The 12,511-nt window shown below is 45.9% G+C and overlaps 1 protein-coding gene across 2 annotated transcripts in view; it reads left to right on the plus strand.

The window, feature by feature from the left end:
• SLCO2A1 (solute carrier organic anion transporter family member 2A1) overlaps window positions 1-12,511 on the plus strand; it is a 118,883-nt gene that overhangs the window by 78,107 nt on the left and 28,265 nt on the right. For both annotated transcript variants that reach the window (XM_073360375.2, XM_073360376.2), the window contains 3 exons: window positions 2,559-2,774; window positions 7,736-7,834; window positions 10,941-11,074. In XM_073360375.2, coding sequence (XP_073216476.1) covers window positions 2,559-2,774; window positions 7,736-7,834; window positions 10,941-11,074 — 449 coding nt within the window. The remainder of the gene's footprint in view (window positions 1-2,558; window positions 2,775-7,735; window positions 7,835-10,940; window positions 11,075-12,511) is intronic.

Consider the following 12,511-nt stretch of genomic DNA (forward strand, 5'->3'; position numbering starts at 1 on the left):
CTTTGGGTGGCATTCTGAAAAATTCCTAAATCACTTAGGGACAGAACTGTAAAGGCAAGTAGATGCCTAGTGAGTTTTTTGAAGGCTCTAGGCACTTAATTCCCATTGGAGTAGGTGTAACCCACACACCTCCTGCTTGTGGTTTCTGTCCCATGTAGTGGCACCGAGACTTAGAGAGAGATATTAACGAGTTTGCTCTACAGCCTTAACTAACAGTCAGTTGGCTTTTAGCTCAGGTGGTAGAGGCTCATGCCCGAAGCTCCAGAGGCCCCAGGTTCTATCCCACCTGCCGACAACCAGGGTCTGTCAGTGTTACAAGTGGGGGCTTGTCCAGGATTTCAACTGGGAAATCTCTGAAGCTCAGGATGTGCTTCCTCAGCTAGGGGAAATATGTAACCCGCACATCTCCTGGGTGTGGTGTTCTGTCCCGTCTAGTGGCACTGAGACCACTTAGAGAGAGAGTTAATAAGTTTACTCTACAGCTTCAGCTAACAGACAGTTGGCTTTTAGCTCAGGCAGTAGAGGCTCATGCACTAAGCTTCAGAGGCCTCAGGTTTGATCCCGCCTGCTAATGACCAGGTACTTTTGAAAACCCCATTATACATCTATATGCCTCTTTAGCATCTAAATACCTTTAAAAACCTGACCCTTTGGTCCTTTTGAAAATCCCACCCTTTAAATGTAAGAACGAATCTCTATCAGGATAGAGGGTTGGCAAAACCAACCAACCCAAAACCCAGAGGTATCCACAAGATGTTGCTAGCTGACTCCCGATTGGGTTGTTTGAAAGCAGCCTTAGCAGCTACAACAATTGCCCTGGGGAGGGAATTGGGAAGAGGAATGGCTAGGAGAGCACTGAAGTGAATGGAAAGACTCCAGCTGACTTTATCTCATTCACCTCAGCTGGGGGCTCTGGCTATCAGGGGACATTGTCAAAGCAGTGCCCAGGGATTTAGCCCCTCCATGGGCCATGATAGCCATGTCCTAATTTTTCCAGCCAGATCTGTCTCTTCTTCTCAGCTCAGAGTCTTAGTTGCCCTTCCTGGTACCCATGCCCTGACTGTTCTCAAGCTCCAATGCCAAAGCAGATGAAATAGATTTAATCCTAGGGGTGTCTCACACAAGTTACCTTTTCTTAAATTGTGAGGCCGCTGGGTATACCAAGGTTTTTTTCCTTGTGCACATGTTAAGTTAGCTTTAAATAAAATCTGTCTGGTGGCTTTCTCTAAGTAATAGGAGTGCAGAATGCTGAACAGAAGAGAAATAGTTATGTTATAGGTCTGGCGTGTATTTCTGTGCTCATTAAGTTGCAACCAACTTGATTTTACAAAACAATATTTGGCATGTGGTTAATATGGTTGTATTGCTTCTGCTTTTCTTTAAAGCAAAAATCTCCAATGGTTAAGGAGGCTCCTTCATGCTGAAAGCACAAACCACTCACATGCAAGAACTGCTTTTAATGAACTTGCATAAGGATTTTTGTGGTAGCCTGTTATTGGGATGCACAGTCCTATTACGCCAGCAAAAATCCATAATCACCTGACAAACATTTGTTTCTGTTTTGTTGTAATTTGCTCTAACTACAGAAAAGCCACAGAGTCATTTTTTCTTAACTAAAAAGAGTTGCTGGGAATGTTGAAACAATTGGGGAGAACAAGACACTAGAATGAAAAGACCTAGTGAATAAATGCCCTGAAGTCATTACATTTCATTTATGATGCCTTTATTCTACACTGGATACAGATTTTCCCCTTCCCAAATAACCATAATTATTTGGCCTGTTTTAAATGGAACCAACAAGCACTTTGATCGATAGATTGAAACCAGATTTACTTTGGCCTCTGCGAGGAATTCAGTATCTTCTCTTGCAAAGCTAAACTGGAACTTCTTAGAGCAATTCTTCTGGGTGAACACTGTTATCTTTACTCCTGTACCAAAAGTGGCTTACTGGAGAGCATCTGTTTCCTCCGTCTCTAATCAGAACGGTCCCCGCTCAATTTCCTTTCTACCCTGACCTCTGAAACTAAAGGTAACATCATGCCTTGAAGGAATGCTAAGGTGATGACAGCTGCTGATTAAAACGAGGACGTTCCCAGTTCTAGCTGAATACCAACACCCAAGTGTGGGTGACCAGTAAGCAGGTTTAAAGAGGGGTCTAGGTAGTTAGCTCAGCCTCAGCTGTGCATTGAGTGGGCAGTGCACCTTCTATCACCAGCCATACAGTGCAGTCCTACTCCATGAGGTGACTGTACATGTGGTGTGGTAGAGTTTATTCTCTCTGAGTGTGTGACCTGCTCAGTTTACTAATACAAAAAACAGCCCTGTAAACTCAGCCTGGGCCTGAATGTCAAGCTGGGATTTCACTTCTCATGCATCATCACCTCTCATAAAACTTCAAATTATGCCCTCAGTAACACCTATGCAACCCCAAGAAGACAGGGGTGTGCTGAGGGCAGAATATGACATGAGGTACCAGATGGTAAGAGGTCATAGTGGCAAGTTCTAATGGTCAGTGAGTGGGTGCTCGGGCTTATAACACTCCTACCATCTCATTCCAGGTAACAAGAGTCACACCAAGGCCTATCTCTGTCACAAGGAGGATATGTTTGTGTGTCCCAGCACCACCCAGGACCCCCGCAAAGAGGCAAGCAGCATGTGGGCATTGATGGTCATTGCCCAGCTGTTAGCTGGGATTGGAACTGTTCCCATTCAGCCCTTTGGGATCTCCTATGTGGATGACTTTGCTGAGGCAAACAATTCTCCACTGTACATTGGTAAGTCCCATGTCTGTAGGGCTTCTGCTGCTAGGATTTTACCTCAGAAACACCCACAAAACACCCCAAAACAAACCGTAAAGTGAATGCTACATACCGGAAAAATACCAGAAATGGCTACTCACTTCATGTTGACTTCCGCCCTGTCCCAGTGCAATTTGTCCCCGCTCCCTGACTCGTATCTAACATTAATTCATGCTGGGTACTTTAAACCTGCCTCAGCCACTGAGTGACAGCATATTCCCATATTTCTGTTGGACATGCTATAGCATAGTACACACACACAGGGTTTAAAACAATACCACATTACAAACTCTGGATGCAATTTTAAAAATTGTATTAAAAAATTTAAAAATCCAAATTGTTTGAATGTAAATTTCAGTTCCTGATTTCACAAACATTGTCCTCTTTGACTACATTGAGATATTGCTATGATGGCAAAGGACAAATCTCTTTAGATAATGATAAATGTATTTTTATTATATTTTGAATAATTAAATATTAGTTGCTTATTATGGTAAATATATGAGTGGTAAAAAATGTAGGCCTAGTGCCGGGAAGAGAGTGCCACTAAACACTAAACCATGGGTTCAGTAACAAGGATACAAAGTGTAAATTAATGTAAGTCATTTTTATACATGTAATAAAAATTAAAGTTGATCGTATTTAGACACAAATTTTGGGAAGTACCCAAAAATTTTCTCATTGCAAGGTACAAACAGAGAAAATCCCCAACCCCCCCTCCCCAATTTTTGGACATACACATAGAATGCAAAAATTCCTAAAAACAACCCCCCAAAATCATATTACTAAACCTCAACAAAGGGAAGCCATACATTCCTGCAGGATCCCACTGGCCTGGACTCTGGGCTGCTGCTCCTCACTGCATTGGTGCAGACTCCCTGCCGGGTAGAGCAGTCACCGCTTTGTTGAAATCCTTCTGTGAACAGAACCTAGGCCATCCAGGAGACATTCCCCCACTGGAGAAAGGATGGGCTGCTCCTCAGGGAGATAAATGGGGAGCCAGGAGTTAGCACTTATACTTATTGACGATGATCTTTGGCCCAGACATTGGGGCTGGCTGAAAATTTTCCATCAAAACTGCTTTTCAGTAGAAAATTGGGGTTTCAACTAAATGATATTCCTCAAAAACCGGTCTGCTTCCTGTGGAAAATGGCCACGTTTCATCAAACACATAAGCGCCTGAAAACCAAAATATTTTGATTTAAAATGGTGCCTGCTGGAACTTGTAGGTCAGGTGCTTTATGCTTCCGTCCTCCTCTATGGGCTGAGTGCTCTGGCTGAACTACATGCCATGTTGTACCATGGCCAGGGACTCCTATAAGGTACAGCCTCCCCTCACCAAGAGGGAGAAAATGGTGCATTATAGGAGATGCAGTCTGGCCACCAAGCCCAGCCCATAGACGAAAATGGGAGCATAAAGCACCCGAACTACAATTCAGACGAGGCACCGTGGCATGATTTTGAATCAAAATATTTTGGTTTTCAGTATTTTGCCAAAAAATCAAAATTTTCCATAAAGGAGAAATCTATTGTCCAACTGTCAGCTGTACTAGACATTTTTATCCACAAGTCTGAGAAACCATCGAGTGACTCTGCCTAAATTTGTGGGCTCTCTGCTTTTCCACCAGCCCTGTGGCTGAGTGATTTAGGTGGGTACCCATTAAACATGGTACTTTATAAAGAAGCCACAAGCCAAGCATGGAAAAGAATAATGAAGCACATCTCAGACCACCTTCCCCAAGGAACTAATCAGACTCAAAACAATGCAAATCCATAATCAGAGTGGCAGACTTGAACAAGGGAAAAGTCAGCCACAGTGTTTAGACGAAACAAAATTACCACCTGAAGCTGTGCAGGGCACGGACCTCTGATGTTTTGCCCTGCCATTGGTCATGCCCCTGCACAGCACCTAATGGCCCTTAAATGAGATTCTCCTTTGCAATGCTACACTGCCTCTCCCTTTATTAGCTGGCTGCCCTCCTTACATTTGTGATGATTATCTATGTCGTATGGGCATGACAAAGGGAAGGATCAGAGTAGCTGGCAGTGGCTCAGGCTGCGTGGGTGTCCAGCACAAACACACATGTCAGAGCTTGTTACTCTGTTTGCTCTCTGAGAAATCGTTATGCCCATCCAAGGGAGAAAAATGGTAGGAAAACCATCTCCCGACTCTTATTTAATATTGATTTATTATTCTGCGAGCTGAGGTACTACAGCCTTCAAGGAGACAAACATTACAGAATGCAGACTCAGAAAGTCTGTGTCTTGGGTTTGAAACAGACACTTTTACTACCCAGCAGGTAGCCACCTATTGCAAAGGGAGAGTTCTCAGCCTCAGATGCTCTTCTGTTCCCAGGGAAATGTGGGCTGTGGTTTACAAGGTGGGGCTTCAGAACTCTCACCTTATTTTTGCCGTTTGAAAGTTCACCCCCATGCCAAGTGCACTGAGAGATGATAGCCAGGAGCTCAGTTGGGTCTCGAGGTAACATTTTCCAAGGTGACTTAGAAGCTTAAGTCACATTTTCAGAAATAACATGGGCACTTAGACACCTAAGGGCTGGATTCACAAAGCTATTTAGTCATCTAAAGACCCAGGTAGGCACCGAGTAGGGTTTGCAAAAGTGCCTCAGCAGGTTAGGCACCTAAACCCTATTGATTTCAGTTGGAGTGTAAGTCCAATGGGAGTTGGGCACCTAAGTGTTTGAAAATCCCACTAGGTGTCTATCTGCTTCTTTAGGTACCTAAATATCTGTGTAAGTTGGACCATAAGTGCCTAAGTCACTTATGGTACAGCTACACTGCAAAAAAACCCACACAGCACCGAATATCTGCGTCTGGGTCAACTGATCAGCTTGTGGGGCGCACACCATGGAGTTGAGAATAGCAGTGCAGACCTTCCTGCGTGGGCTGGAGACCAGGCTCAGAAACCTGGAGGGGGGAGGGATCTCGGTGCCTGGGCAGCCCCAGAGCTCACAAGCCCAAATCAGTTGACCCTGACTCTGACACTCGCTGCTGCGGAAGCGGGGGGCATGAAGCGTAGATGTAGGCACTCTGGAAAACGTTGCCCATAGGTTCTTGTCGGCAATCCCTGCTTTCTAAACTTTCTGTAGAAAAGAAGGTGGGATTGGCAAAATTAAGGGAAGGGGCTTGGGGCTTGGTTTTTTAAATACTCTGATTTTATTTCCTCCATCCCCATTTTGCCAAAAAGGTTAGAAAAGTTTCCTGTAGGAAGCAGGAGCCGCAGCAGCTGGGTCTTCGAGAGCTCTCAATGGCAGCTGCCTGCTAAGAACGACAAGGGACAGATTTTTAAAAAAGCTCAGACTCAGAGGCAGATTTTCACGTGCTCAGTACCCATCAGTGGGCCCAGCTTGTCCACATGCACCTGACGTGCTGAGCTCTGCTGAAAAGCTGGCCAGAAGGGGATGTGCCTAATTAGTAGTTACAGATTTAGGTCTCAGTTGCATGCACAAAACAACCTTCGTCTTCACTTCACTCTGTAGGAGGAGCCAGCACTAGAGGACTGAGTGCCCTTAGTACCTTTTTGGATTCCACAGTCTGGCGTATTTCACATCAGAGACAAAATTGTTCTTATTTTAATTAAATGTAAATTGACCATTTAGATGTATACCATGATTATAGGAACATAGACTAGCCAGAATGCATCAGACCCATCCAGTCCAGTATCATCTCTGACAGTGACAAGCCCCAGCTGCTTCCGAAGAAGGGGTAAGAATGCAACAGTAGAAGATGAGGTATAATCTACCCCTCGCAACCCCACCACAGGTCTCATCCTGACCTCTAATAGTTTGAGATTGGCTTCAGCTCTGAAGCATGAGGTTTAATATTCCTTACAGAATTTATGTTAGCATTAACATTATAACTCTGGATATTCGTGGTTACCCACAGAAATGTCCAATCCATTTTTGAACGGTGCTAAATTCTTTGGCTCAGTGACTTTCTGTGTTCCACAGTCTACTGATTAATAAAATAAAAGCAACTCTTTTCCCAAATATCCTTACTCTTCAAGAAGTCTGCTTGTGTTATGTTTTAGGAATAAATACTCTGTCTTATTGTCTTTACAGGAGTAGCACACTTGAAGCAGTGTGGTTATGTCAGATACCTTCACAGCTACGCTGCATGGAAGCCCCAATTCAGCAAAGCACTTAACCATGTGCTCAAGCCACCTTGACATCAATGGGACTTGAGTATGTGCTTAAAGTTAAGATGGTGCTTAAGTGCTTTGTTGAAAAGGGATGGGGCTAAGTGTTTTGCTGAATGGAAGCCAAAGGCACATGGTGTTCAGTCTCATAAACCCACAATGTACCTATGTACAGATCCTCTGAGGTATTTAAGTGCCTAACTCCCATTGGTTTCAATGAGTTAGGTGCCCAAATACTTTTGAGGATTGGGGCCCTGGTTCCTGCAGACACCTGACTAGTTGCCCACCTTGACATGTTGTTTGGCTTACTGATCCTGCGAAGTGCTGAGAGCCCTTCACTCCTATAGGCTGCAATGGGAGGGGAGGGTGCTCAGCACCGCACAGTCACAGGGATGGCTCATCACTGCTCTCGTCACTGCAGATTTCCATAGCACTGCAATAAGTAGCTGGTGATGCACAAAGGGTAGCAATAAGCATTGATTGCAACATTGAAATACATCTGCGGGACCTTGATTTTGACAGTTTGGATGGGATCCTTTTGAATGGCAGCTGCCTATATCATCTCTAATGCGTCTGTTGAATAAACAGTGCATATAACAGCTGAGTAATAGAGGAGGCATTAATTATCTGTCAGTTGGTAAGAGATGATTTATCTCTCCTGTGTGTTGTGACACCCTTCCTGCCTCGCTTGGGAAGATAAATGCCAAATCAACAATAAAGCAATTACTCACTCGGTAATCTGCTACTCACTCTGGTGCTTTCCCACTCTTGCTTTCAGCAATCCTGTTTTCCATCGCTGTGTTCGGCCCGTCTTTTGGATACTTGCTGGGGTCCGTGGTGCTGCGGCTTTTTGTGGACATTGGGAGACCTGACGTGAGTGAGTATTCCACAAGTAGCACTGGACTTTCTAAGGCTCCTCTCTGCATCAGAAGGACAACGGTCACTTTGATAGGCCTGCTGGCTGGAACATGTGCCCTGGCTGTGGTGAATCAGGAAACCTTTTTCCAGTTGAAAGGTCGGGTCTGGAAGAGCCACACAGAATATATTCTAAGGCCTGCGTATGGCCACCAGCGAGGTCTACTCTCTGGGGAAAGGTGATAAATTAGTATAACACTTGACGACAGGCAAAGAGCATATTGAGCCAGAACCCATCTGTGGGTTTTCTGTGTGGTTTATTGACTTGCTGAATGGAAAATATTTGTAGTGATTTCTAGAATCTAGCACACTGTGGAGGCTCAGGCAGAGCAAGGGTGCTGCTTGAGTGGTACTCTATGCCAGCTGAGCTGGTAGGGGCAAATGCACTTCTGAAAGGTCCACTCCACTCCCAGAACAGCATAGAATGGGCCAGGCTAGGTTCACTTACTTGCTGTATACCTGGGTAGGTAGCATGCTTAGGTGATAGTGTAATGTGATGAACCTCAGGGCACCTGGCTTCTACTCCTGGTTCTACCAGTGATCTGCTGTGTGCCTTACCCAAGTCACATTCTCTCCCACCTTGTCGATTTAGATCATAAGCTCTTCAGGGCTGGAACTGTCTTTGTGCAGGGCTTAGCACAATGGAGTGCCAATCTCCGCTGGGGCCTCCAGATGCTACTGGAACACAAAGATGATTGTTATTAATTATTTGTGTTGCGGTAGTACTGAGGAGCCCTCATCATGGACCAGGACTCCATTGTGCTAGGTGCTGTACAAACCCAGAACAAAAAGACAATTGCTGTGGGGATGTGGGCTGGAATATTGTTAGTTTGGGGTTTAATCACGTGCTTCCACAGTGCTACAGCCAGCCAGGCAGACATCTATTGAGAAGAGATGCCACATGCAGCAAAGTAAAGGTAGAACGAGAACCCAGCTCCCTCCAATTTGTCTAGCTCCCAGCAGTAGGGAGTCCTTTATCTACTGTACATGCAGGATCTATTGTTAGCAAATTCTCAAGTCATCTTCATCATTAGTGTGGCTTTTCCTGCGTTTCCTCAGAAAGATCTGGGCATGTTACATTTTCGTCTGGTGCCAGATAAGAAAAATAAATGAGTCGAGGGCAGGAAGTGTCAGCAGAGCTAGGCTTGGTCTCCGTGGAGACAGACAGATTTAGCATCCTCTCTGTGGTCGCCCCTTGATGACATCACCCACCCAGGAATGGTTTGGTTCTGGTCAGGGAAGCCAGGCAATTGTTCTGGCCGGGTGTGGGCTTTGCTTGCACTGGATCCTGGTTTATTCCTGGATGTCAGGAAGTCTGGCCTGAGAAGCATACACTTAAGCCTGCTGTTTGTTCCTTTTCCACTCATAAAGGCCTAACAATGCAGAGATGCGCTTTCCATGCCAACCCCAGTGCTCTTTCAACTTCGGGTGAGTAATGCCGCCCGGCCTAAGGATGTCTGTGCTGGAAGTGCAGTGACCCTCTTGTCTCTCCTCTAGTCCCTGGAGAAGGGTGTGAAGCTAATACCTTCGGAAATTGCTCTCATTAAGGCTCTCTCTTCGCTAGCTGAGATGACGGGCTCTTCCCTTAAGCTCAGTGAGCAGAAAGTTGCCAAACCTGGGAACAATGGGACAGGGATTCTTTCCAGGAAAGTGGCTACTAAAATTTCCAGTCACCTTCTTGACTCTACAGTCCATCTATTCATCTGAATTCCAAACATGCCATCTACCCAAAGGCAAAGGATAACAGAATAGAGACTTCTTTAACTCCTTCACCACTGAGTGGCTTCTTGGGAAGAACTTTGAATCCTGCATAGTTAGATGCTGTATAACTTTTCCAGGCACTCCCAGAGTGCAGGGCTGTTTGGACATGGAGTCCTAGGTTAGGCTCATCTCCATCAGATCACGGGCTCTTTCTAGTGTCAGTGAAGGGTTAAACCTGCATTCTGCGCTGCTAGTGCTTGATCCTGCATCCATTACAAATAATGACAGAGCTCCTGTTTCCTTCCGTGGCATGGGATCATCAGGTAGATCCCAGGCCCACAGCAAGCCCCACACAGACGCTGGCCTTGGCCTAGAGATTAACTGCAGGCCTTGAGACCCACCAGTCATCAGGAATAGACACTACTCATAGTGCTAGGGGTTTCTCTGCTAGAAATGACAGCAGCTGGTTTGCTGATGACACAAGGCAGGCAGGGCATCGTGAACCCTCAGGCCCATGTCCAACTCCTCTGCCAGCTTTGCTGTGCCCTGGACCAGCTGGACTCGCAGCCTTGCTTGGACCTGAGCCTGGCTGTGCCTGCATTGATGAGGCTGTACGGAGCTGTTGATCGCACTCCCTGGGAGGAATTCCTGGCCAGTCAGCATGCTGCCTTTGCTTGGCTGTGACTAATGGACTCCAATGGCTCACTTCATGTATTGGCTTTGAGAACTCCTTCGGTCCTGCTGCCTACATTCAGATGATGGGGGTGGCTGCGAGGGAAGTGTTCCAGCGTGGGCCTTGGCCATTCAGAACTAGCTCCTGGTAGGGAAGGGGGAGAGTATGGGAAAAGGCCCCTCTGTAGGATCAGCTGGCCATGAGCAGTGACCCCCGTGGTGTGGAAACATTTAGGGACAGATCCGTGGCTGATATAAGTCTATGCAGCTGCATTGACTTCAATGAAGAATGTCTCTGTGACTTCAATAGAGCTATGCCTATTTACCCCAGCTGGGGATCTGGCCCTTAGTCTATTTTACAGGAGGCTTCAGAAAACCTTCTTGCTCCCCTAACCCCTAAGAAGTGGCTTAGAGTGGATTAAATTTTTTCTCTTTGCTTTTATTTTGGGTCAAGAATGTGTAAAAATAAGAACTAGTTAGGACAACCATGCACAGGGATCGAACCTGAGACCCTGAGACTAACACATGTGAGTCCCTAGGTTCTGAGATAAAAGACTAGCGCTGGTGAGTCAAAGGCAGTTGCAGACTCGTATATCTCTATACATAGTGTAGCCACCTAGGGGGCCAGAGCCATGTTGTGCTAACGGGAGTTGTGTTAGGGCACTGGGTAACTTCACTCCTCCCTGTGTTTTCAGATCTCATAAATTTGACACCACACGATCAACGCTGGATTGGAGCCTGGTGGCTGGGGCTGCTCATCTCTTCAGGCTGCCTGCTGCTCATCTCCATTCCCTATTTCTTCTTCCCTCGGTACATGTTCAAAAGGCAGGTAAGACCCAGGCATTGTAGGGGCAGAACATCATCTTGCTCAGAGCAGGTTTGTGGTGTTTTATGTGGTGATACACATCTCCTTCCAGGGCAGTTATGGGGAATGGAGACAAGGGATGGTGGACAGCATGGTGGACATTCCGATATGTGCTTGTGAATCTTGGCAAGTGAATCTATAAGGGACAGACTCCTTTATTTTCTTGAAATTAACCTGGGCAGAAGAGAGAACCAGAATTGGCCTTGGGCAGGCAGGTGGCAAGCTGAGACTTCTTCTTGTCTGCTTCTCTGTCCATTTGGTTAACTCATCCTCCCCGCACCTCATTCGGTCTGTACGTTCTGTCCACCTGGTGAATCCTTTCACACACTAGACTGGGAACTCTCTGGGGCAGGAACTGTCTTCTCTGTTATTTGTCGCTATGGTGCCTAGCACAATGGAGCCCTGGTCCTTGCTCAGAGCTCCCAGGCAGAGGCGACGCGGGGGAGGGCATGTGGGATCACATGCCCTCCCACCCCAGATTTGTTGTTTGGCTTGTATTGAGCATGCTCACACAGACTATTGGCAGGCTTGGGTTGTCTCAGCTCCCAGGTGTTGTAATACAAATAATGTACAATAATAACTGGATTTCTTTCCCCACATGGAAGGTACTCTACACTGCACTGTTTCCTCTTGTTTTATCACTAAAATTTACAATGAATGAATATCTGATTACCAAACTATGTTACGAGTTGGTGATCTCAGTCCACACTCCAAATACAGCCATTACACTTGGCACCTGGGTGCCAATGTCATCCCAATAGTTGGGCAGGGATATTAAACCTCTCTAGATCTGGGCCCGCTGGGTCAAGGTTGAGGCATGTTGGCTGAACAGTGTGGAGAGGCTTGTGATGTCTCTGGTTTGTGGATAAATGAAGGAGTTTCATACAACGCATCACTAGTCTATGGAACTCATTGCTACAAGCTATCACTGAGGCCAAAAACTTGTCAAGATTCAGAGAAGGATTGGACATTTATGTGGATAATGAGAATATCTGGAGATATACAGAAAACAAGAGTTTTAAAAGGGACATAAGCCCTTCTGCTTCAGGGCTTTAACCAAGCTCAAAATGCTCGGCTTCAGGAAGACATTTTGCCTTGGGGCAGGTTAACCTATAACTGCCCACTGCAGGAGTCCTTCCATCTGAAGCAGCTGGTGCTGACTAGCATTGGGGACAAGATACTGGAGTCAATGGACTGCTTGCATTTCCTATGTTCCTATTTCATTCACCAAGGCTGTCAGTCTTTTATCACCACTTAGTTGTATTTTTGTGTAAGACACTATCCTCTCTGTAGGAATCGAAGTTTCACTGCACCTTGCACCAGTCTCGTTAGCCTCTTTCCTCTCATCTCCTTGCTATGGCCCACCTTGGCATTCTCCGCTTTCTTGCCCCTTCTCTCCCT

The sequence above is a fragment of the Lepidochelys kempii genome, chromosome 9 (assembly GCF_965140285.1).
Source record: "Lepidochelys kempii isolate rLepKem1 chromosome 9, rLepKem1.hap1, whole genome shotgun sequence".
Classification (NCBI taxonomy): domain Eukaryota; kingdom Metazoa; phylum Chordata; order Testudines; family Cheloniidae; genus Lepidochelys; species Lepidochelys kempii.